At 50.7% G+C, this 25,593-nt stretch overlaps 1 protein-coding gene across 2 annotated transcripts in view; it reads left to right on the top strand.

Annotated features, from left to right (window-relative positions):
• Nucleotides 1–25,593, top strand: part of MBP (myelin basic protein) — a 109,362-nt gene that overhangs the window by 35,786 nt on the left and 47,983 nt on the right. For both annotated transcript variants that reach the window (XM_022560016.3, XM_089895347.1), the window contains exon 3: nt 10,602–10,689. In XM_022560016.3, the coding sequence (XP_022415724.1) occupies nt 10,602–10,689 (88 nt within the window). The remainder of the gene's footprint in view (nt 1–10,601; nt 10,690–25,593) is intronic.

Below are 25,593 nucleotides of genomic sequence, written 5' to 3'. Positions count from 1 at the left end.
GTCTGAGACGTGTCCTTGCTGGCAAAGCCGCATGCTGTCCCCGCATCTGGGGGCCTGGCCTCTGCCACCCGTCCCCTCCTTGCCACCCGTACCTGCCGCCCTGCCCCCCTGCCCTCCGCCCTCGCCGCCCGGCCCCTCCCTTCCAGCTGCTCACCTTATTCTCCTTGTCCCACCCAAACCATCGGGTCCATTTTCCTTCTCTGGCTGGTTTTGCCGCCTCACCCTGGAATGCAGACCCTGTGGGAACGGAGGCAGACCCACTGGCACCCACACGTCCCAGGGCCACTGGACACTGCACGGCCAGTGGGTGCTGTCACCCCAGGGTCCGCTTATGTGGCCTCGGCTCAGTGCACAGCGTCCAAGTTGATCTTGGTAGTGAAGTTCACACCATGCTGGGGCTGGTTACTTCTGCTGGAAATGCCTGTAGGGAAGGAAACTTCTTCAGATACATCCCCCCACATTGCCTCCTTTGGATTAAGTAAAAATAAAAGGTGTCAGCTACCAAATGTAAAATAGCTAGCTAGCAGGAAGCAGCTGCATAGCGCAGGGAGATCAGCTCGGTGCTTTGCGACCCCCTGGAGGGCTGGGATAGGAGGGGTGGGAGGGAGACCCAAGAGGGGGAGGTATGGGGTTATATGTGTACACATACAACTGATTCAAATTGCTACACAGCAGCTAACACAACACTGTAAAGCAATTACACTCCAATAAAGATGTTAAAAAAATAATAAAAGGTGTCAGGAGCCAACTTATTAATGTAGAGTCACATTCCATTGCACTTCATTTTCTGGAACGCCGGTGCCTCCCAGGAACCAGGAAAGTATCTAGAATGTCGAAAGCAGGTCCCATCCCATCGGTCTCGTATCTGCTCACCAGGGCCCTGCGGCGGTGACTGCCCACACCGGCAGGTATTTTAACTGGGGAGACAGATAATAAACAAATCAACATGTGAATTAGGTACTTTAGATGGTGTTAGGGCTCAGAAGAAATATGTAGGGCTGGGGGCTAAGGAGGGCAGGGGTGAGGGCTGCCGGGGAGCCACCATGATGGGGCAACATAGAGCAAAGGCTGGGAAAGTGGAAGGTGGGAGCCACGCGGCTCTCTGGAGACAGATGTTCCAGGTGGAGGATCTCGCACGTGCAGAAACTGAGCCAGCCACTTCCTTGGTGCATCGGGAGAGGCAGGGCCGGAGGGAGTAAGATAGGAGGCGAAGTAGGCAGGGAAAGGCCTAGATCATGGAGGGCCTAGCTGGCTGTCAGGTAGCCCCGGAAACTGTCCTTCTGAGAGATGACAGTGCCCGGCCGGGGTAGATGCCTTGAGAAATGGTCAAGTTCCAGTTACCTTTGAAGCAAGAGCTGGTAGGATTTGCCGATGAACTGGGCGTCAGAGAGAGAAGGGAATGAAGGGTTGGGGCCTGGGCGTCGGGGGTACACCTGTGCACCCGTGAGGAAGCGTGGGCAGGGTAGGTTAGCGAAACAGGTGAAAAATCACCGCGAGCTTGAGGTGCCCCTTAGGTGCTCACCTTGCAAAAAGCGTCAGCAGAGACGTCCAAGATTCATAACTCTCAGATCAACTGAGGAGACGGGTTTAGAGAGGAATCCAAGGCTGAGCCCTGGACTTCAACATTTGGGACCAGGAGGGTGAGTGGCACCCGCAAGGGAGACCAAGATGGGGCAGCCACAAGGTGGGGGATGGACATGTCACTAGGTCCGGCAGGGAGTGTTAGAAGCCTTTCACCGGTCAAACAGCACTGAGTCCAGGTCAGAAAAGGATGGAGGGTCAACCACTGGATGAGGCAGCCCGGGGTCCCTGCTGCCCGGGGCCAGAGATGCTTTGGTGGCATGGTGGCAGTGAGACCCGATTAGCATTGGAAGGAGACTGGCTACAGTGGCCCAGAAACCTCCTTGAGAAGCTGTGTGGAGAAGAGGAACCGGACCCAGGGCGCAGCTGGCAAGGGCGTGGAAGCCAGTCGGGGCCATTTTGCTTTTGACGGTAGAGTTTTAAGAGCGCGTTCGTCAGCTGATGCAAATGGTACTCTGGAGAGAGGACCATCGCCCAGGGTTTCAAGGGATGCCTGCTCTGATAAATGGTGGCCTTCTTTGGAAAAGGAGAGAGGTGGTTCATCTCAGCCTCAGGCAAGCGCAGGCCAAGCTTTAAGATCTGACCCCATGTCTGCAGCCTCCTTTGCAATGGCGAAGGCCTCTTGGCCAGCCGCCACCGCAGCGTCCCGTGAGGTGGGAGACAGTGGGACAGCACTACGGCCACCCGGACGCACTGCCTCGTGTTCAGCTGCTGCAGGAGAGTTGCAGCCCGTATTCAGGAAAGCCTGCCGACGTTTGGAAGCATGCTGGCCGTGCTGTTGTGTCTGGAAGGAAATACCTGGCTGTAGGGTGGACGCCAGAGACCCAGCTAAGCAGCTGTCCCCCACACCTGGGGAATCACGTTGCCCTGCAGGCGGAGGTGGCCAGGGTCAGGCGCGAAGGGATGAGGGCCTGGACCGGTCCGGTAGTCACCTGCTGTAGGTGCTTCAGGAAGATGCCGCAGCTAGACTCTCCAAGCTGCACCCGGGCCACAAGGAAAGTACTCCTGAGAGGCATGGTGGGCGGGTGCCTTCCAGCCTGAAAGATAGCGCAGCTTCCAGGAGCATCGTCCTAGCTTCCTGTGGTTGCCGTGACAGATCATCACACACGGGGCGGCTTAAAGCAACAGAAACTCATTTTCTCCCCGTTCTGGAGGCCAGATGTCTAAAATCAAGGTGTCGGCTGGGCCGTGCTCCCTCTGGAGGCTCCAGGGAGGAGTCCTTCCTGCCGCTTCCAGCTGCTGGTGGGGAGTGTCCCACAGAAAATCTTTTTTTAATTCTATTCTACTTTGTGACAATTTTAGTCCTTTTAAAAGAGGTTTATTGCAATGTTTTTCAAGGTGAAATATAACGTGGTGTTTGTAGAATACAGTCCAGGAGTTTATAATACTGCTTTTTGGTGAGCCGTTCTTAGTAAGAGATTCCTCTCATTTCATGGTTGGATACGAAATATTTAGTTACTCACTCTGCTTAGGAACATTGTATCTTTTGCCTTTCTCGCCAGTTCTTCAGTGTTTAAGAGAAAATCGATCTTTGATTTTATGATTTTGTTCTCGAGCATATAAGCGTGCTCTAAAACATCAGGAGACTGAGCATGCTTGTTTTAGGTCACAATTCCTATGGCACTTAAAACAAAAGGATGGTTTCATTAATATACGTTTTCTGCGTTTTCCTGGACAATTTAGTTGCCACCTGACCTTCCATAAAGAGGTTTTTCAAAATATTTTTTGTGTCTTCTCGTAACTATACTCTGACTTGATTTTATTGTCAATTATGGAACAAGAGAAGGTCTGTGGCCTGAAAAACCAAATTTCCCCTGAGTGTGCATTTGCAGAGAATGTCCATTGCATGCACGCTTTTGAGGAATTGATCCTATTGGTCTTGGTGGTCGGCATCTGTCAGCACTGTGTGTATGATATTCTTGAGATGCACTTGGTCTCTTAATCAAGTTCCAGTGGCTCATCCCGACCTTGAACGGGTGGAAACCAGCTTTGGCCTGACTGTTTCTCTAGCTCCTGGAACAAGTCCGAGCGGGTTTCTGTTTCGGTGAATCGCCTAGGCGGTCACAGGTACAGAACTTCAGCTACGAAGAAAAGCACCTGCAGAGGCAAGTGACAGTTCCATTTTGCAAAACAAGTTTGTTCCTTTTGAGCAAGGGACCCAGAACTCAGGTACAATCAGAGTTCGCTGTGAAATCTCTTTTTCTTTCACTTCTCGACCTGATTGCATTGACATGCACCTTAAAACCTGATTTTTACTTAAGATTTTATTTCCACCTTTACTAAAATGTGGAAAGTAATCAGAAGATGTATAAGAGTAAAATAAATCGTGATGATGTCCAGCGCTGACGGTGCTGGCTGAGGGTCAGACACTGTTACAGTCCCCCCCCACACGTATGGACCCATTTCACGTTCAGAATAACCCCGTGAGATAGACGGTATCATTATGCCCATTTTACAGTGAAACAGGGAACGGAGGAGGTTGAAGAGATTGGCAGAGCTGAGGTATATATTGAGAAAAATGGTCAGACTCTGATATATCAACATGTTTTTCCTTTGAGCAAAGATTCATCTTCCATTACTAGACTTTTGCCCCTTCTACCCTGTCTGCACCACAGGAAGCAGTTAAAACCCATGTGCAGGCGTAGGGTGACGCGTTCAGGGAGATTAAGTAGGAGAGGTTTTCATTCTATAAAACTCAAGGAAATTTCAAATTAAGAAAAGCAGAGCTCTCCACTGCCGCCTTCAGTAATGTAGAATATCTTTTTGAACTGAATGAATGTTCTTCTGTGAATTAGCTTTAAGTGCATTTTATTTAAACTTGCCATTCACACGACCATCAAACTCTTTTTAGTGAAAGAGACACACGGAACAAAGCCCCCTCCCTCTCTCCCTCCACCCCACGCCCTGCCTTTGTCACCGTCCTTCTTGTTCTACTTAAACAGCAGATGGAGCAGAAACTTCCAGGAATAAATAGGGTATTTGTGTTCCTAAAATAGATGTTAGAAGGTCCAGTTACATAACAGGTCTCGGTAAACAGTTTTACTGTGACACTAGTTAATACTTAACTCTGCTGTGACCAGTGTTGAAATAAAGCCCTGAGCTCCTTTCTTTGCGTTCATTATTTAAAGAACACTGCGATCTTAATTACACTGCCAAATGGGCTTGCAGGGAGTGTGGCTTTTAAACTAAGTAGTAAAAGGACCATTTCCTAACCCAAGATAACGGCTTCACGAGCACCTCAGGCATATAGTTCTAAACTGCCTTTAGTGATGCTACAACGTTTCATTTTAACTACCTGCAAACTAAGCGTTTATGTTTTTTAAAATATCTTTATTGAGATGTGATGCTCATGCCATACAATTCACCCGTTTAACGTGTACAATTTGGTGCTTTTTCAGTTTAGTCGTAGATGCGCAGAACCGTCACAGCAGTCAATTTTAGAACATTTTCATCACCTCACAGAGGAATTGCACTCTTCTGCTGTCACCCGCGCCCCCCGAGACCAGCCTCCCAGCCCGCAGCCCTGAGCAACCACTCATCGACTTTCTGTCTCTAGATTTCCCTGCTCCGGACCTTCTGTGTGAATGTAATCATGTAACCTGTGGTCTTTTCTGTCTGGCTTCTTTCACGTAGCGTAATGTTTTCAGTGGTCATCCATGTTGTAGCCTGTGTCAGTGCTTCATTCTTTTTTAAGGTCAGTAATATCTCTTTGTATGGATATGCCACATTTTGTGTATCCATTCGTCCGTTGATGGGCAGTTGGGTTGTTTCCGCCTTTTGGCTATTATAAAGAACTCTGCTATAAGCAAAAACTCATTGACAAGTTTTTGTGTGGACATATGTTTTCGTTTCTCTTATATAACTTCTGAATTTAAAAACATCCTGGATTGTCATATACTCATATCATCAAAAATGCTTCCTGTGTTTTCCAGCCAAATCTAGAAAAGGAGTCCTGGATTTGAAATCTCATCTCATTGAGAGTTGTAACATCATGGTTCTTTTCCTCTGGAGTCCACAGTGTTGAGTGGGAAGCATTTTCAGTGCCTTTAGTCATAAATCTATTCAAGTTACTCATTCTAACCATCCTCCCACCCCACCCTACCCGCAACGCCAGGCCACCGCTAATGTACTTTCAGTCTCTACAGATTTGTCTCTTCCGGATATTTCTTAAATATGTAATCATACAACAGGTGTGTGTGTGTGTGTGTGTAAAAAGCTGTACCAAGTAGAAGAAAATCTCTAAAAATGGCAGTGATGCACCTGAATGATGGGGTCTGTTGCCAGAGGATTGGACAAGATGGTTAGAAAGTACAGCAAATTGCTTAAATCATAGTTAATATTCTGCCAAATATTGGTGGATAATGAATCTCACTTATACTTAGAAGTATTTTAAAGTCTACATCAATAATTATGGGAGTTTTGCTTGTTGTATTTACCTCTAAAATTCATAGGGAGAAGTTAGGCTGATGGAAAGGAAAACAGGCACAAATATTTTTTTTTACATCTTTATTGGAGTATGATTGCTTTACAATGGTGTGTTAGTTTCTGTTGTATAACAAAGTGAATCAGCTATACATATACATATATCCCCATATCTCCTCCCTCTTGCGTCTCCCTCCCTCCCACCCTCCCTATCCCACCCCTCTAGGTGGTCACGAAGCACCGAGCTGATCTCCCTGTGCTATGTGGCTGCTTCCCACTAGCTATCTACCTTACGTTTGGTAGTGTATATATGTGAATGCCACTCTCTCACTTTGTCCCAGCTTACCCTTCCCCCCTCCCCATATCCTCAAGTCCATTCTCTATGTCTGCGTCTTTATTCCTGTCCTGCCTCTAGGTTCTTCAGAACCTTTTTTTTCTTTTTTTAGATTCCATATATATGTGTTAGCATATGGTATTTGTTTTTCTCTTTCTGACTTTCTTCACTCTGTATGACAGACTCCAGGTCCATCCACCTCACTACAAATAGCTCAATTTCATTTCTTTTTATGGCTGAGTAATATTCCATTGTATATATGTGCCACATCTTCTTTATCCATTCATCCGATGATGGACACTTAGGTTGCTTCCATGTCCTGGCTATTGTAAATAGAGCTGCAGTGAACATTGTGGTACATGACTCTTTTTAAATTATGGTTTTCTCAGGGTAGATGCCCAGTAGTGGGATTGCTGGGTTGTATGGTAGTTCTATTTTTAGTTTTTTAAGGAACCTCCATGCTGTTCTCCATAGTGGTTGTATCAATTTGCATTCCCACCAACAGTGCAAGAGGGTTCCCTTTTCTCCACACCCTCTCCAGCATTTGTAGTTTGTAGATTTTCTGACGATGCCCATTCTAACTGGTGTGAGGTGATACCTCATTGTATTTTATTTGCATTTCTCTAATGATTAGTGATGTTGAGCATTCTTTCACGTGTTTGTTGGCAATCTGTATATCTTCTTTGGAGAAATGTCTATTTAGGTCTTCTGCCCATTTTGGGATTGGGTTGTTTGTTTTTGTGTTATTGAGCTGCATGAACTGCTTGTAAGTTTTGGAGATTAGTCCTTTGTTAGTTGCTTCATTTGTAAATATTTTCTCCCATTCTGAGGGTTGTCTTTTCTTCTTATTTATGGGCAAAGATATTATGAAGAAATCATAACGGCTTGAAATGCACTCGGATACTTATAGTCACGGACACAGTTTAAAAATCAGAACACACTGGGACAAGGACATTCAGGGAGGGTCCCGGTCATAGGCCTGACTGTCTTGTATGTCTGAGGATTTTATTACGTTTTATAATTTACAGGACGCTCATTTCTTTATCATGAAAATTCCATTACATTGGACACACATCACCTTGATTTTTTGTGTGTTGCTTTTGGACATTTTGCTTATTGAAAATGTGTTATTTATGAGGATTTTAAAAAAATTAATTTATGGGTCTTCGTTGCTGCGCGCGAGTTTTCTCTAGTAACAGCGAGTGGGGGCTTCTCTTCGTTGCGGTGCGCAGGCTTCTCATTGCAGTGGCTTCTCTTGTTGCGGAGCACAGGCTGTAGGCACGCGGGCTTCAGTAACTGTGGCAACGCAGGCTCAGTAGTTGTGGCTCGTGGGCTCTACAGCGCAGGCTCAGTGGTTGTGGCGCGCGGCCTTAGTTGCTCCGCGGCATGTGGGATCTTCCCGGACTAGGGCTGGAACCCGTGTCTCCTGCATTGGCAGGCGGATTCTTAACCACTGTGCCACCAAGGAAGTCCCAAGGATGTTTTTTATATTCGTGGAATAGCAACAGTATCAGGTCTCAGAAACAAGCTTTGTATTTGGACAGAAATTAGTGAATTTCCCAGGGCGACATGTACTTTCCGCTCAGCCTCGTGCACCATGATGTGGGGGACAGATGTTTACTCAGCTAGAGGCTTGGTGCTGAGAAGGGAGAAGATGGGAGGGGGTGGGGTTTGTGGTCCTGCCTGTATCACTACGCGGGGCTGCATCTGTGGCCGCTTCACCGTGCGGATGTGCTGTCGCCTCAGCCCGGAAGGCTGTGGAAGGCGTGGGCGTAAGACGCAAGATGTCTCTTCGCCACGATGCCATTCCAGCCTTTTTTTTTTTCAAGTTCTGCACAGAAGGTTTATTGGTTCCTCTCAGAAAGGGCCCCCTCCCACCGTCTGTCCAGGAGCTGCCTTTGAAGCCGGTTCTGGGTTCCCCCAGCTCTGGGTCGACCCTTTTGTTCCCTGAGCGTGTGAGTCCCTGGCAGACGGCGTCCACTCAGGGTCGGCGGGCACCAGGTTGCTCTGGAAGAGTTTAAGGATGTGGTTCTCGATCACCTGTTGCACTTTCCTATGTCCCAGTGCCACGGCGATGTAAGACGCAAGATGTCTCTTCACCGTGATGCCATTCCAGCCTCAGCAGTGGATATGGGGAAGTTGTGTGACCATGCTGTCAGCCTCCACTCACTGAAAGCAAAGTGATTTGCTTTTAAAGATCTAGCTTTTCCTCTGCACCTGAAGCGCCATCATCCCTGACACTCCACGTTGTTTCCCTAGCCACCGAGAAAGAAAACACTGTCGGTTCTAGTTGGAAGATGCTATTGATTTGTAAGGAGCATCCCGATTTTAAAATGTGAAAAGACATATCCACAGCCATTTACAATGGCAGCTAAATTGTATTTAATTAATTACTTCTCCAGTAAAGCTTATTATTTTGGAGTTAGTGAAGGCTGCGATCCTGACACCAGCCTAGAAGGGAGATGTGAAACGACCACATATGATAGGAATTTATGATGATGAAAGAAGCGACCAAGAACTTCCTTCTCATCCAAGCTTTACTCTCCTCTAAAAATAAATAGGTAGACATGAAAAATTATATACTATACCACCTTTGGCTCCCTCTGCTGAAACAGAAGTTATCTATTTTAAACTATTCTTCAACAGCATAAAATTGAAGTTTTCTCTCCAGCACTTGCTAGATACCAGGCACTGTGCCAGGTTTGGGGCTAGAAAGATTTATCAGGCAATGTCCCGGTTCTCAAGAAGTTTACAGTGTGGTGGGGAGGCAGAGAGATACACAGACAGGGCGTTGGCGATGGTGTCTGCAGTGGAGACCAGCTCAGATCTATGGCTGGGGGGACAGGAAGGGGGCTGCGGGCAGGGAAGCCACTGAGGCGGGGCTGGGGGCTGGGTGAGGTCAGAATTCCCAGAGGCTCTGACCTCTGCCTGGACCCCCACCCCCACCGCCAGGTCAGGAGGTAGGGTGTGGTCCAGGCAGAGAGATTGGTCTGAAAAAAAGTGACACAAAGTAAGCGTGGAGACCAGAGTACGAAGCGGCGGACCCCCTTGTGGATCTGCCCAAGTTAGGCACCGTCTTTAAAAGATTATGGTGTGACTCGTTCAACCTCCAGAAATGTATCTTGTACAGCGTTGAGTAGGCGAGCAAGGCTTAAGGCAGCATTGGGCACAACTGAAGACGAGGCAGCGGGGTACAGGGTCCTCAGCGGGAGCCGGGTCACCTGGCAAGAGAGATGGAGAGAGGTGCCAGGTCCCTGTCGACCAGGGCAGCGTGGGCAGTGCTGCGTGTCCTGGGGGACACGATCTCCAGGACTCCTGCTTAAGTGACAAATAAGAAGCAGAGCAGCGTCCAGAGTGTGCTGGCATTTACGTAAAGGTAAAAAGGAGGAAGAAGGGAGTGAGCTTGTGCAGTGGCTTAACTGTGCCCAGACTGTTTTGGAGGAAGACAGAAGCTGGAAGCACATCCACAGGGGAGGTGCCCGGGGATCCCACCCTTCTCACCGTGACCCTCGCAGTGCCCTCTGAATTTGATGTCAAGTGCACGCGTTCCATATGAAAATCATTAAATAAGCTTGATTTAGAGTAGAAACTGAACCATATCTACTCTGTGCACTTAAAATTTTAAACTCAAAAAGCACCCTGGGGTTCCATAAAAAAGCAGAAGGGAGTCGGGTGGGAGGGGAGTGAAGAAAGCTCACCTCTGAGGGTGCAGCTTCCCAGAGGAACGAGGGCGGAGGTCTGGGCCTGTGGCCCAGCCCAGCCCGCATGGCGCCTGCCACTCCCCTCAGCTGGCCAGGGGGCCGAGGACGTTTGCATCATTCCTGCCCCTGCAAGGGGCTCTCCCCCAGGGCTGTCCTGCCCGGCTACCATTGAGCAAAGTTGGAATTCAGGGGAGTCAGGTTTGGTGTCAGTTTCCTCCCACGCTTTAAACTCACAGCCCAAAACAGCGACCAAGTGGACAGGCTCCTGAAATACATGGGATGATGTTTAGCTCGTTTAGTTTAATAACTTCAGTTTCTTTTGTATGAAAGTATATCCGCTGGAGCAAGAGAATGCTTGCGTGCTCAGGCAGAGAAAACGAGCCAGAATTCAGAATCCTCCACAGGAAACACACCCTGACTTGAGATTCCATCTCATACCTTGAAGACAGACATGAAAATGTGTTTATTGGCTCCAAAATGTATCAAGAGAAAAACGCATTAAAGCTTCTTGTTGATGAGACACTATATCTTAAGAAAGGGTTGTTTTGTGTTGTTTTTTCCAGGATGGTGGAACTAACGGAGGAGAATCTGAAAAAAAGAGAAACCTTTGTGACCTTTCCCGGGAGACCTCAGAAGACAGTGACGTGTTTGGTACGTAATATAAAAATTAGAAGATGGGATTTCATATGAGAATCGTGTGCAAACACATCCTCATTTGGAGAAGGTCTTAATTTTTTTAATTACGTGAGTAATCCGTGAATCTGCTCTCATTAGAAATGCGGCCTCTGTAGAAACCTGGAGGCCGAGCCCGCTTCTTCAGCCTCTTGGGAACATCCATCCGTCTCCCGGATGGGACTGCCCTGGCCGCCCATGGTAGCCGTCCTCATCTTGTTTTTGCTTTTGGTTTTGTTTCGCATGCCTTTTTGTACCCACAGACACCGGAAGTTTCCCAGATTTTCCCTTGCTATATGCTATTTCTCTAGTCATCTACTTGATCAGTTGGGTGTGGGCATTGGGAGGCCAAGCAGTTCTGGTAAAAAAAATAGCTAACAAGGAAGGGAAATAGTCCCAGAGCCTGGATACGGTGGTGTTTATTTTAACTACGAAGAGTGACTCAGGAGGTGTTGGGAAATGTGTTTTCTGTAAGAGTTTACATTTTCATCACCCTAGAGATAGAGGTTGCTTCTCACCCCAGGAGTGAACGGGCAGGTTCCCACCCATTCCTGTATTAACGCTGTTGGGTCCACCTCTGCCGCGTGACAGTGACCGTGGATTACTTTCCCAGCATCACAGGCCAAACTGGAACACGGGCAGACCTGCCCGTGGGCATCGCTCTTTTCTCCACGTATTCGTATTCCTGGAGTGTGAGGACTGAAAGCCAGATCCTGAGGTCTCATTTATCAAAACAAGAGGGCCCGGTTTTCTAGCTGCTAAGATAAGCCTTAGCCACAGTCAACCCAGCCTGCAGGTCTGACACTCAAGGAACAAGGCCTCTCCACCGTCTTCCTGGCTTGGTCTCTGCTCATTTCTGGAAAGGGTTTCTTTACGCTTTCCTTGTCAGGCAGGAAAATCCATCCCAATTTTCTGTGTTCCTGATTCACCTGCTCGTTCTGAAAAATCCTTTCCTTCTCTATAATTCCTTCCTTCTTGAGCAGAACACATAATTACAGAAGTACCGCTGCCCACTTTTTCAGTATCATAAGCTTCCATGAAAATCAATGTAACCCAAAGGCCCAGAGGCAAAACACTGAGGATTAGTTAAATGGAAATCAGACAGGAGGTCAGTACTTGTTACTCTCTCCCGGATTCTACCTGCTTCACGATGATTTCCATAGGGATTTTTTGGACCTGAACACAGTCCAGCGCCTCTAGGTAGTGGGGTTTCCACTCCTTAGGGGCAGAGGAAGGAGTAGAGGATGGCATCCTGGCTTGGAGAGCAGTGTGTGGCCTTTGGACTGTAGAGGGAGGCACATCTGACTGTCAGTGACTTTAATGCTAAATCTGCCTGTAAACCTCTAAGATAAAGGTGTCTTTAGGCCTGTATTCTAACTACATATGTGTATAAACACATAAAAGAGAATGACAAAGTAGAAATGTCCATAGTTAGGTTCTATATATGAATAAGAGTAAGTTTTAGAATTTCTTTTTGGCTAAGCTTACTTATTTTTAAAGCAAGCATCATATTTATCAGTACCCAGGTTTAGCACTTTTAGGATTATTTGAAACAATGTCAGCCAGTCTTTTACTGTCAGATACACACACACACACACAAAACACAATTATATTGCCTGTATATAATACCTGTATGACATAGCGTGAAAAAGATCTATAATAAGCCTTTTCCTTAAGTTATAAACCTGGTGTAATTCCTGGATAACTTTAAAAGGCCACCCTTTTTAACCTTCTCAAATGCATACTCAATTTGGAGAATTGTTTTATTATCTGGAGTTGAATGTGAAAGCCAATGGAAATGCACGTATTTCAGTCCTGTCACAAAGTTAGATTTGCCTTTTACTGGAAGAATCATGCCACAAGCCAGCTTCTGCCTGCCTTGTTTGCTGTGACTTTGTGGTGCCTCGAACGCGGAGACAGGCTGGAATATCTGCTGATTGGAGGTGCCGGCCCCAGGCCAGGCTCTCAGCCCATCAGCGCGATTGCGATTCGGGAGTAGTTCCCTAACTGTCACCTTCAGGGCGTTGCAGCTGACGCCGCAGAGTCACAGCAGAGGGGAAGCGTGACCGTGAGCGAGGGGGACCCAGCACGCCTCCTGGGCTCCACTGCTCTGTGCTCTGCCGTCCTGAGTCACACGGACGTGGGCGCTGCAGAGCCGTCGGGCGTCTGCTTTCCCGGGGTCCAAAGCCACCCCAGTCTAAAGGTGCGGAGTGATGGGGGGAAAAGAGTCTGAAATAATCTTGGCTATCCATCTTGACGATCTACTTTTGGAGGAAATATGTACGATTTTAAATCCTGAAGTGTACAAATGTCACTCGAGGTGAAGTCAGCAGCTCCCTCCCACTTTACAAAAAGGTCTTTCCCTGGGGCTTCCCTGGCGGCGCAGTGGTTGAGGGTCCGCCTGCCGATGCAGGGGACGCGGGTTCGTGCCCCGGTCCGGGAAGATCCCACATGCCGCGGAGCGGCTGGGCCCGTGAGCCATGGCCGCTGAACCTGCGCGTCCGGAGCCTGTGCTCCGCAACGGGAGAGGCCACAGAGGTGAGAGGCCCGCGTACCGCAATAAAAAATAAACGTCTTTCCCTGACTAGACAGAAATTCCCCGAGTCTAAGAAGAAACCACGCTTTCGTGATGGTCCGTGAACCACGGGTCAGCAGCAGTCACTTAGCGATTCTCTTCAGGCTCCTGGTCATCGTTCTGTCCATGTGTCAGCAGAACTGGGGGCCGGTGAGGGATGTGGGGGAGGCTACTAGCCTTCCCCTAACCCACGTCTTCAGGACACTCGTACTGAGGGTCTCGGTGGAGGTTGGGAAGGCCAGCTTTGTGAGAGTCCCGCGAGGGAGTCCAGAGGCTCCTTGGCCGGCGCTGACCCCCGCGCAGGTGCCTGAGTCACTGGCTCACGTGCCTGATGCATGAGTTGCACAACTTAAACCAGGGCAACTTCCTCCGTGTGTGGCGAACGCCTTAGGACTGACTTGGCAACGCGCTTAAGAGTTTTATTTACTTTTTCAATCTCTGGGAAAGTTTCACTGAAGAATTTAGATCTAAGTAATAACTCATTGGAGCGCACTTGTAAATCTCCTGTAATTTCTCCCGACTGTGGGGCGTTACACTTGGGGAGTTTTGCCTGGTCACCCAAAGAGGAAGGAAGCATCTTAGGGCTTGGGAGCCCCACAAGAACCACGTGCTGTCTGGGCTTTGGGGAACCAGGGTGTTTTGTGGTGGGACAGTTGCTGAGCTGTTTTTGGAACCTCACGGCCGCACACGTGGCACAAGCTAGCCCTGTCATTTGGAATCCAGGTAGGAAGGAAGGTGGGCCTTCACCGCCACCCCCGTCCCCCAGAGCTAAAGCAGGGGGCTAAAGCAGGGGCAGGTAATTCAGCCGAGGTGAGCAGAAGCCCTAGGTCTCCCTAACTGTACCCACGAAGGAGAGAGGTCTCCAAGAGAGGGCACCCCTGCTCTTTCCAGAGCAACTGTGGATCCTCCCAGATGCGACCCTCATCTCAAAAGTCAGAGCAGAGGGGTGAGTGCCTGTCACGTTGGGTGAACGCTAGTGCAGCTCCACAGGGCCATAGGATTGTGAGAATGCGGCCGCGCGTCAGGTCAGAGCACTTTACACAGCTAAGCCACGTGCGCGTTGCAGGGAAGGGCAAAATCCTGTGAAAATCACTAGTTCACTGCTCAGATAATGGAGAGAGAGTTGTCGATGTTTAATGTTGAGGGGGAAAGCATTCATATTAGAAACATTTGCGTGTATGTCTAAGTATATAATTATAAAGTATATAATATTATATATTAATAATTATATATTTTTAAGTGGATAGAAATATATATATGTATGCATATATGTGTGTCTTTATTTCACAAGGCTTGAGTTAACTTGCAATAAGAAAAAGAAACAAAATACAAAAAAACATAGAGCAGAGATGAAGTAAGTCCGCACGTACATTTGTTGACTGTACAGTGGTTGCTGTGTTGAACTTATTTAACCTGTAGTTTCCCAGCTGCCTGATGGAAAGTGAGACCTCGTCAGCTTTTCCTTTTACACAGGACATAGCCTCCCTCTGCCTACCCCCATGATTTAGCTCTGTGGTTTGGGGCAATGTACTCCCTCATCTTTCTGTGTCTTGGTTTCCTCACCAGCACGTAGGGTGATAACAGAGCTGCCCGTGAGAAATAAACGAGCTGGCACCTGTGTGTCACTCCTGTCTGCCACATGACAGCTGTTGTTATCAGACAGGTGCCTACATGTGCTCCTCAAAGGAAGCAAAGCTGTAGTTAACACACAGTCAGAATTTTTTCTTGCTTAAATTTTTATCCCAGATGATCAGGTGGTCGTCAAGGACCTCAAGGCGTTTTTATGGCATATTGGTGATTTGTTTCATATGCAAATTGAAATAAACTGAATAATGAGCTTCCTTGCAGCTCGAAGCCCATTCAAGGCTCATGTCTCTACTTGGGACCTGGTGTATCATTCCCGCCACACCCCGAGGCAGCTCAGCCCCCAGGGAGGGGAAGTGGGTGCCCCTCTGATGGGGAGGACCTGTGAGAACGTGTGTGGCCTGAGATAATGCTCGGCCAAGTTTGGAAGAGACTCTGCCACAGACAGATCTTTTCCCTGAGAATTTTCATGTAGCGTTTAAAAAAAAGAGAAAAAAGTTGCATTTTTTTGTTTGTTTGCTTGTTTCCAAGAACCTTCCACAAGGAAATCTTTTTGAGATGTTATTTTAGGTAATATTTTATTTAATATATTCTGATTATTGGATTAAGTTACAAAATCAGTAAGTAGCAGTCATTACTGATGTAAAATTCTATCTCAACTCAGTAACGAACGTAGGCGAGGGACCCACTCTGTCCTGCCCTGCAGACTCCTGTTTAACTGTCCCTCCCCAGATATAATCAGTGCCCTTCAGAAATGATCATTGCACAGCCTTTTTCCTGAGAATATTTGATGGTAGCCTTAATGTATTGCTAATTGCGATTCAGCTGTTTCCTGAGGTCTTTTATTCTTATCTAGACAAGTGATAGAATCGATACTGTGTAAGGGCGTCTTTGGGGTGGATAAAAATCATAGAATCAAAACCGCAAGTTGAGTACTTGAAGGAATATTTGAGTCCATCTCGTCTACCCGGTCACTGTGTCGATGAGGGTCTGACAGCCAGGACAGTTAAGACAGAGGCCTGGGGACACAAAAGGCAAGGTTGCCGCCCAGGGTCCCTGGCCCTGCTCTGAGCCCCACCAGGAAAACAGTGGCTTGCCCTGGATGGCCCTTGGGGAACAGAGACGCCTCTCATTTGACAGGTAGGTTAAAGCGGTGAAACGTCGTAACGCGTTATTACTTCTCTGCGCATGTGAGTGAGAACGAAGGATGCTTTGTGTCTCTCGAGTACGCGTTTGCCTGTTTGTGCTGCCTGGTTGTAGTTCCCGGGAAGCCCTCTGGGGGCGCGCTCTTCCCGCTCTCAGTGTGTGTATTTCTGGCCGAAGCCCCCCTGCTCCCAGAGGTGCTCAGGTGATGCTCCTGTGGTGAGGCGAGGCGTGTTCACGGCCAGCGGAACGTCGGCTCTACTCGGCAGCCTCTACCACGGCAGGAGCTGCTGGACAGATGTCTTGGCATCTAGGATTATCTTGTTTCTTGTGTGAGGCCGTATCATCTGGTAGCTAGGAGTATGGACCCAGACCTCTGGGCCGGGTCCTCAGCCTTTCTTTCCATGCTTCAGGTTCCCCTGTGTGGGTGGGGATCCCAGTACCACTGAGCTCCGGGCTGTCGTGAGCGAGCATCGGAGTTAAAACAGTCCAGGGAGCGGCGGTGCAGGTGAGCAGGGCAGGTGCAGGGCGGGGGCAGGCGGCGTTGCCCTCAGCCCCTCCGTCGCAGCCGGGGGCGGAGGGTGCCTGCCGGAATGCTGCCTTCTCCCAAGGGCCCGGCCTCTCAAGTGAAGCCCCCGGTGACCTTTAATAGTCCACATACATATATGGTATTCGATTTTACATACAATGTTTAAATTAAATGTGCGTACCTGTGTGCCGGTTTCCTCTTTTTCTGGATTTTCTGCTCTGAGCCTCATTTTCCTGAAGATGAAATAGATCATCAGAGGGAAACGGCAGAAGGGAAGGGCCCAGTAAAAACTTACTGATGTCTCAGGAATCTGAGCGCTAATGTCTCCTGGCCCCTCTCCCACGAGGACACGATGGGGTGTGTTGCCACTCTGGTGCTCGGGTCCCTCGCGTCCCAGCACCTGAACAAGCTCGCCTCGCTCACTGAGCCAGCACCTACCATGTCGTGTGGTCCAAGCCACCATCAGGGCTCACGTGGATTCCTTCAGGAGCCCCGGCTTCCATCCCGACTGCTGCCCGCGCGCCCGCCCGTCTGTTCTCAACGCCCCTGCTCAGAGCCCTTCCCGCCCTCCCCGCGGGCCGGCACCCATCTGACAGCACCTCGCACCCTCCCTTGTCTCCTCCCCCGCCTGCTCGCTGTTCCTGGAGTGCAGGGCCTTTGCACGGGCTGTACCCTCCTCCTGGGATGCTGCACCCAAATGACCAGCCCACTTAGAAGAGAGCTGCATTAGGACAGTTAGGCTGTGCCGACCTCCCAAACAGGCTCCCAGGCCTTAGAGCTCCATGTCATAACTTCACCCGTGTCTCGGCCCAGCAAGGACAGGCAGGAGGCCCCCTGTCAGCAGTGACTCGGAGGCCCGGGCTGCTTCCATCTGTGGGGTGGGGAGCCAGAGGCACGTCCCCTCAGGGGGACAGCGTCCATCATATCCGCTGAGGTTCCACGGGCCAGAAGTAGTCACGGGGCCCCATCGCACGACCCAGTCTGGCTGCCAGGGACCGAGAGGAGGGGAGTGGAGGCGGCCTCAGCTCCACCACCTGCTGTGGCTCTCGAACGGGCGTCTGCAGCTTGTGTGTTGTCTGCCCCCTGACCGCGCCGATCCAAGGCCCTCGTAGGAGCTTGTCAGCGTCTGCCAATGATGGAGGGATGGGTGGGACGCCACCTCCCCCTGCAGCCCGTCCCCTCCGCTCACTAAGACACCTTTGCAAACTGCTGATTTTCACCGGAAGCGCCCCCCAGATCGTGTGACCTCAGGCCTGAGCTCTTTCTTCCTGAGAAGTTCTGTCTCTGGGCCGCTGCTGAGCGAGAGGTGTACGGGAGAGGGCCAGGCGGGTGGGAGGAGCCCGGGGTCCAGGTGGCTGCCTGGTGTCTCCTGGGACGGCTGAGCATGTCCCCTGGGGACCCGCAATGCCAAGACCGGGATGAGCGCTGTGGTCCGGGAGGGGGCGAGGCTCCCAGTGCGCAGCGAGCTGGGAGGGCATCAGCCGGCACCGGCGATCAGAGTCGCAGAGGCCACAGCTGGCTGTCCAGGCGCGTCCCCCACTGGTCCTGGCCTTCAAACTAGAATGTGCTGCTGAGAGCCACTTGAGGCCAGCAGAGTCACAACAGGGCAACAGAACCATTTCCAGAACAAAAGGGGAACACAGGCCGTAGGATGGTACAGACTGCAGCTGTGACGGGCTTGGCCAGCAGAAGGCGCCGTGTCCCAGCCGGGACCCCGCCCGTGGACCCTTCCCCTCACCCACTGCCACAGGCGAGCCTGCTGGGTCTTGGGTCCCCAGCTTGAAAGCACCCATATTGGCTTCCATCAGGAAAAGTGACTGTTTCCAATTTCCACCTCAAGCCAGCCTGAATTTGTAATGTGGCCCTGGGAGCTGGCGTGTGGCTGGGGCGCTGTCACCTCCGAGTCCCCGGCCAGTGGCCCCGGCAAACCTGAGGACAGTCCGCCTCGAGGGCGGAGCAGGTCGAAGGCACCTTTCCCAGCCGGACCCTCCTCCTTTGGCCGGTTCAGGAGGTGGCCGTGGCCTTGCTTGGACTTATTCCAATGGGGGAGGGGCGCCTGCGTCCTTCAGGAAGCTTTGAGGGGTGAGCCTCACCTTCCCTCATTCCCACCAAGGCCATTACTATGAACGCTGTCTAACTGAAGAAGGTCTTCCGAAAGGTGCGTGAGGCATCTTGCTGCGCTCTGGTCCTATGGGCGCCGCAGGCCAAGTGCAAGCTGCTCCCTCACCTCCCCCAGCCCTTACCCATCGAACCAAAACTGGCCCTGCCCCGTCCACACCCGCATGGCTGAGTCCTGCTGGCCATGTGCGGTCTGCCCCGGGGATGTTAGGTGTGACAGATCAGGAAGGCTGTCACTGGCCATCACTGCTCACCTCTGTCTTCCAGGGTGAGGGGACCGTGGTGGCCGCCCTGCCCCTCGGCACCGGAGGGTTAAGGGGAAGCCGGCCCTGGGTTCGGCCCAGGCTCCATGTCCTGTGTCACCTTCCCTGTATGAGTCCAGATCCAGGGATGCAGGTGCAGCCCCACACCTGTTCCTGCAGGTGACCTAGCCGTACCTGAGCTGGGACGACAGTGGCAGGCGGGCTTGTACAATAGAGCCTGGACATGACTCGGTTTGGCAGCTTTCATGGTGTCATTAGAGAGGTGACAGGCAGTCAGAGGTGTTCCTGTCATTCCCCAGCAGGTGAACTCTAGGTAAATTGGTGTGATTTAGGCGCATGAATATTGGAATGTTTTGTTAGCAGACTTTTTGCATCCAGGCCGTTTTTATTTCAAGGCTACAATATAATCATTTTCCAAGTTATATAAAACTTAGGTAAGAAGGTACTCCTTCTGCCTTCATTCCTGTCTCTCTAACAGCCAGGACCCTACCCGGATAGTTGAATTTTATACACTATCTTAATTAACTTGAAAATTGCCTCTAGCTGAAATTCTGTATTTAAGTTGCTTCAAAAAATCGTGTCTTAATGTTTCCTTTCTCTCTCTGGAATCTTTGATAAGAACCAAAGACACTGTGGCCCAGGGTTATAAGTGGAGGTCCCGTAACTGGAAGGCCACTCTGTACCAGCATCTCATTTGCCGCAGGTGGGGGGACAGGGTGACAGGAGCCTTGCCTCCAGGTGATGCATGACTCGTGATGCCGCACTTGCACAGCAGCTGCCCCAGTGCTTTACGGTCTCCAGGGTAGGCCTTGTGAACGGTCTCTGTCTGGAAAGCAAGTGCAGTTCCAGCCACAGAGAAACGGAATTTGACTCACGTCCACGTCCACTCACACTCATTCCCATAAACACGCTCCCTGTCTCACGCTCATGTTAACGCACACACTCGGTCAGGTGCACTCCCACACACGCGCACAGGGGAAGGCAGGACCGGAGGGAGGGAGGGAGGGGTGGCCCCATGTCCGAGCCCCGGGGCGGGCGCGCCGCTCGGCTGCAGGCTCGCCGGTGGGGACCATGTGCGGAAGGTCGGGACAGCCGTGCCCAGCGGGGTGTTGTTGGCAGAATCTTCCTGGTAGTTTCCTCGTGGGCAGTTGTTTGCTTGTAACTAAAGATGAGAGGGCTGTGTACCTTCAGGAAGATCCGGGGAGCCATCTCCCAAGGGTGGGCGTCAGGGAGTGGGGAGTGTAGCATCACTGTGCTTGCTGAGATGCCTGTAAAGGATGGGGCAGCGCCTTCGGGGGGGACTTGGAGATCCCGCCAGTGCGTCTCTCTTGGGTCGCAGTTTCCGGTCCTGGCTCCTCTGGTCCCCGGGGGTCTGCCTCGCGCTTTCGGGGCTGCTGTCCGGTCCTCAGCGTCGTTCTTCAGTGACCTTCAGTGACATTGAATTAAAGAAGTGAACCCCTGAGATGATGAGGGGTGGGACGCCAGGCTGGGGGCAGTGGGAGAACAAAAAGGAAAGTTTCAAAACCAGTGCGGGGAGGGAGGGAGGCATGGGTGTGGCTCTGAGCCTCGGGGTCAGAGGTGGCCCCAGGCCCCTGGGCAGTGAAGGGTGTGCCCCGACCCCAGGAGCACAGTGGGTTCCACACTTACTCTTTAAAGGATCAGGCGCCTGGAGTGATCAGCTGCACTCTGACTCACTCACAGTGACATCCCTTGAAATATGGCGCAGAGCTGGCGTGAGTTCTTCCTACGTTGGAGTTTCTAAGCCATTCAAACAGGAGCATTTACGCTGGGAGGTGTATGTGCAGCCGGGTTCCAGGACCAAGACAGCTGCCTCTGAACAGAGACTAATGCTCAACACAGCTCAGAGAGGCAGTAGTGTGCAAGCGGGCGTGCAAAAAATCGTGCTTCAGAAAGCCAGTGTCTTCACAATTATAAATATTATCTACAGTTTTCAAATCTCTTTTATTTTTGCCACCGCTTCTCTCTTCAGCGCGATGCTTGAGGCAGGAGAGGAGTCTTCTGTCCCAGGTCCATGTCAGTGAGTAACTCCCAAGTCTGGAAGCATCTCCCTGGGACAGTAGTGCCTTGGGGACGTGTAACTTCTGGAGGCCAAGAGAGGAGCTGGAAGATGGAGACACTGTTGCTCATCAAAGTCTGTCGCTCGCGTCGTTGCTGCTGTTAACTCCACTAAAGAACGCCAACAAGGACAAACCCTGCCCTTAGCAAGAGGGTAGAACAGCACTCGTTTCTGTGGCTACACAAGAGAGCGTCCTTTGGTCGCTGGTTACCCAGTGACAGTAACTCTAACACATCCCAGGCCCCGCTGAGCCACCTCACATGGTCTTTCCTCGAAACTTGCAGGAACGTCAAGAGACAGAAAAGAAAACCAGCCTTTGCTTTGTTAGGGTTTGAGCAGACACCAGGCTATTAAACCCTCCATCTCCGTAAGGCATGGCACAGGGACTGTTTTCTTATTTTTGAAATAAGAATTACTCATTCCACAAATATTTACTGAGCCATTTCTATGCGCCAGGCGAGGTCTCAGTGCAGGGGTGCAGCAGTGAGCAAAACAGAAAACCCTGCCCTCGCGGCCATGACTCTTGACCTGGGTTCGGATCCCGACTCCACTGCTTAGTAAATGTGTGGATTTTGTTTTGACCTCGCTGACCCTCGGTATTTACAGCTGTAAAATGGGGATTGTGATGCCTGTGATGTAGCGATGGGGGGCCGGGGCGGGGGGCGGGCGGGCGCAGGGGGTCCAGTAGAGACAAGTACCAGTAAAAGACCTCGCACAAGAGTCCGTAAGGATGAAGCTCACTTTTCCTCCTTTCCGTCTTCTTCCGCTTGGCGTGGAGCCTCTGTGTTTCACCCACACTTCCTTAACCAGGAATCAAAGTTTCCGAGGATTCTGTCCCTGTCTTTCCTTTACTGATGTGTCAGCCCCCGACTGTGGACTCTTCCAGGTGAGCGACGCTGTGAAACCAGAGAGCGTCGAGCGAAACTTACATCAGCTTCTTAGGCAAGTAGCACGTCCCCCCAGGGGAGCTGACACGCGTGGAAGGGCCACTGGTCCACGTGCAGAGTCAAAGGGGCTTGAAGAGAGAAGAGGCACCTGTGACCCTTAAATCTGTAGTTCTGCACTTGCGGCTGGCATGTTTCGTACTGGCATTGCTTAACGGTCACGTGTTAGAGAATTAGTTTTTAGATTTCCAGCTTTTCGGTTCATTGTTTCCATCAGCACTATAACAGCAGTTTTTGCACAGAATTTTCCTCTGAAGAGTGATACATCGAATTCCTTTATGGCATCGCGTATGCGTTATTCATTGAGATGCTCTGATAGATACGTCATCATCAGAGGTACATCAGTTCTCCGGCATTTGGCATTAGGCACTAAACGTCTCTTTGCTTCTCCCAGTTGCCTTAAAAATATGATTGAATACATCCCCTTGCATCTTCTGCTTTCTTTTCTGTTTGGTTGAAAAGCTCTGTTGAAGCAACAAATGAGTAAAATGAAGACTTCCTTAATTGCTTTTATTTTTAACACCTTTTTTGAGGTACAATTTACATACCATCAAGTTCACCCGTTTTAAGTGTAGAGATGAATGATTTTTAGTCTTTTCAGAGTTGTGCGACCCTCACTGTAATCTAACTTTAGAACATTTTTTCACCTAAATGAGAAAACCTGTCCCCTTACTGGTCCTTCTCTGCCCTCCAGCCCACCCCCCTCGGCCCCCAGCGACCACGAACCCACGCTCTGTCTGTGGATTTGCTGACTCCGCACGTGGCAGGTGGCCTTCGGTGGCTGGCTTTCACCGAGCACCGCGTTTTTGAGGTCCATCCACGTTGTGTGGGGTGTGGTGTCAGTGCTTCATTCCTTCCTACGGTGGCCCGTGTCTTGCTCGTCCACCCATCGACTGCCGGCCGTTTGCGTTGCTTCCGTATCCTGGCCGCCGCGAGTGGCGTCACCAGGAGCCTGGTCTCAGGGCTTCGGGGGGCAGACGCCTGCCAGGCTGGCATTCTTTTGTCTGTTACGTTGAGCTCCAGAGGACAGGGCTGTTTGCTTAGACCTTCATTTTTACGTCTGTCCTTTGCATTTGGGTGTTTAGTAAACATCACCCCCCAGAGCTGAAATCCATCCTAGTGCCTGGTTCACTTAATCCGTGACGCAGTCAGGCTTGCTGCTGGCTGAGGCATGGGAGACCCTTGGCATTTCGCTGTGTCGGAGGTTTCTTTTCCTGCCTCTGCAGACCGTTGTGGTCTGGATTAGCAATCAAACCGGAGTCCACTGACCCACCTTGAAAGTTCATGTGCCCAAGCCCGTACTTACCTGCACTAAAGCAACCCTCCCCCGACTCCCATCTTCCAGAAGCTGCCTCTCCCTAACTAAACTGAAGGAAAGGTGGGAATTCTAAAGAGAGGCCCTGAGACTGGAAGGAACCACAGAACAAGACCGACGGTCATTGAAAGTCTCGGCTTCCTCCGGGGACCGTGTGGAGGCTCGGCCTGCCCCAGCCGCTCCGCCCGGCCTCCCGGTACACGGGGGAGCGTGGCTTTTAGGGAGAGCTCAGAGGCAAGGGTTTGACAGGATGACCCTGCAGGCCCAGCACGTGTTCCTCTGACCCTCATCCTGAGCTTTTTCCTCAGGATGCAGGACGTTTGCAGAGCAGGACGCACTCAGAGTTGGGGACAAAGGGGGGCGGTGACCTGAAGTGCTCTAGCAGAACCGGCTGTTTTGCTTGTGCAGGGGTACGTTTCCATCTCTGCGAATGTTCCCAAGGAGCCGTCATGCCAGCCTCACTAGCAGACGTCTCTGACGCTCCTAAGACTCGAAGGGACCCTGGGTTTCCACATTACCACTAAATCAAAGTATGATATTTAACAGACACACACACACACTGTTATCTATAGTTAACCTGCAGTGTGGTCCAGCCATTTGAATGTGTAGATCATTAAGCATTTTGTACATTCAGTTAATAGCTTACATCAGTGAAACACTCTCCCTCCTGTGCGTCCCTGACACAGACGTCAGATCTACTCACAGGCTGGCCACTGACCCAGGCTTCAACGCTGCAGCTGAATTTTTCAGATGGTGCCTTCCTGCCCCGTGTGTTCTGAGAAATGCTCCCTCAGAACCAATGTGTGGTCGCTTTCATGTCTCACGGTCGTGTGGGAGGCGTGGTTCTCCTTCCTGCGTGTCGCCTACTTGCCATTAGTCAAGCAGTCTCACTAAGTAGCACTTTTTCTAATAGAAGGAAAAAGAGGTTAGAGTCATAATAGTAATTTTTAACTTTGGAGATATCTTTGCTACAGGAGATGGAACGTTCTGAAAAGTGTGGGAATTTGTGATTATTATCACCAATGACCCCAGCCCTTGGGGGTAACATTCTAACCTGCGGTGGTTTGCAGAACTGACCCCGGACCGGAGGTCGGCGGTGATGGTGCAGGCTCTTTCTGTTAGGAAACCTGTCATTTTAAATGTCTCTGCTGGGCGGCTGTCCTCAAGCAGTGATGCCAGTTCATAATCAGTGTTGCATTATCCGTGGTCTGTGATATTTACGTGGAGATTAGGGAGGCCAGGGCAGTGCCCTCTGTCCATTTGCCGTTCTCAAAGGCTGCTTTGTTACTGTCTGTCATCCGCCTTCCCCAGCCAACGCAATGTTCCTTTTCTAATGGGAAAGAATAAGCAGATTAACTCCAGACGCATGACCTGATTACTTAGAAAGCAAACCTCAATCATAATATATCAAGATCATATTCATCCATTGATCCATCCGTCCGGAGGTATCTTGTTGCAAAGGGCAGTCTTTAACCATGGGAGTGCCTGCACACGCACACACGCATGCGCGCGCACACGCACACGCATGCACGGACACACACACATGCACACGTACACACACGAACACAAGATGACAACCAAAAAGCCCTACAGCCATCCTAACCATCGTTGTTAAGGAAACAGACATTTCCATTTCCTAGAAGTAAATTTATTGAAAAAGAAAAAAAATCACAATTGTTTTTAACAAATGTTTTTCTTCTGCTTTTTAACTTGATTTTAGCCTTACAGATTTGGTTTTGTCTGTTCACACGGCACATAATCCCTGGGTGCCCTAAGGTGTAAATGAACAAGGAGCCCCTCGGTGGGGACAGACTGGGGACAGTCCGCTGCAGACCGGGTGGGAAGGTGAGCACAGCCCGGCGGTGCGGAGGTCACCAGCCAGGGAGAGTCCTGAGCAGGGCCCGGCCTCTATGGAGGCTCCAGGGGGCCTGAGCCGCCCTTAGAATGTCAGACCAGCGCAGCCGTTACTGCGTGTCCCCGCGGAGCTGCCTGGGGCCAGCAGGCTGTGTGGGGTCCCTGGGCCAGAGGGCTGGGTGGCAGGGCGGCAGGGCTGCAGGGCAGCAGCGGAGCTGACACTTGGAAAGCATCAAAGGGGAGTTTGCCCGCAGGGCGAGTTTCGCCTTCGGCCCATCAGCAGTGGGCAGGCACCGAGGGTCCTGAGCACGGAGGACGGTGCCCCTGTCCTCGAGGCTCTGAGCGGACAGCCCTCGGGATGCAGCACATCTGAGACAGGGCTCGCAGGCGTGGAGGCGTGGAGGAGGTGGGATGGCAGGGGCGGCCCCGGCTCCCACACTTGCCTCTGCAGACGTTTTCCCGGGTCGTCGCCAAGCCGCCG

The sequence above is a fragment of the Delphinapterus leucas genome, chromosome 14, assembly GCF_059928025.1.
Source record: "Delphinapterus leucas isolate spDelLeu-1000000601 "Yukka" chromosome 14, BTC_Dleu_Yukka2, whole genome shotgun sequence".
Classification (NCBI taxonomy): Eukaryota; Metazoa; Chordata; class Mammalia; order Artiodactyla; family Monodontidae; genus Delphinapterus; species Delphinapterus leucas.
Note: the sequence above shows the minus strand (reverse complement) of the source record. Positions and strands in the feature narration are given on the sequence as shown.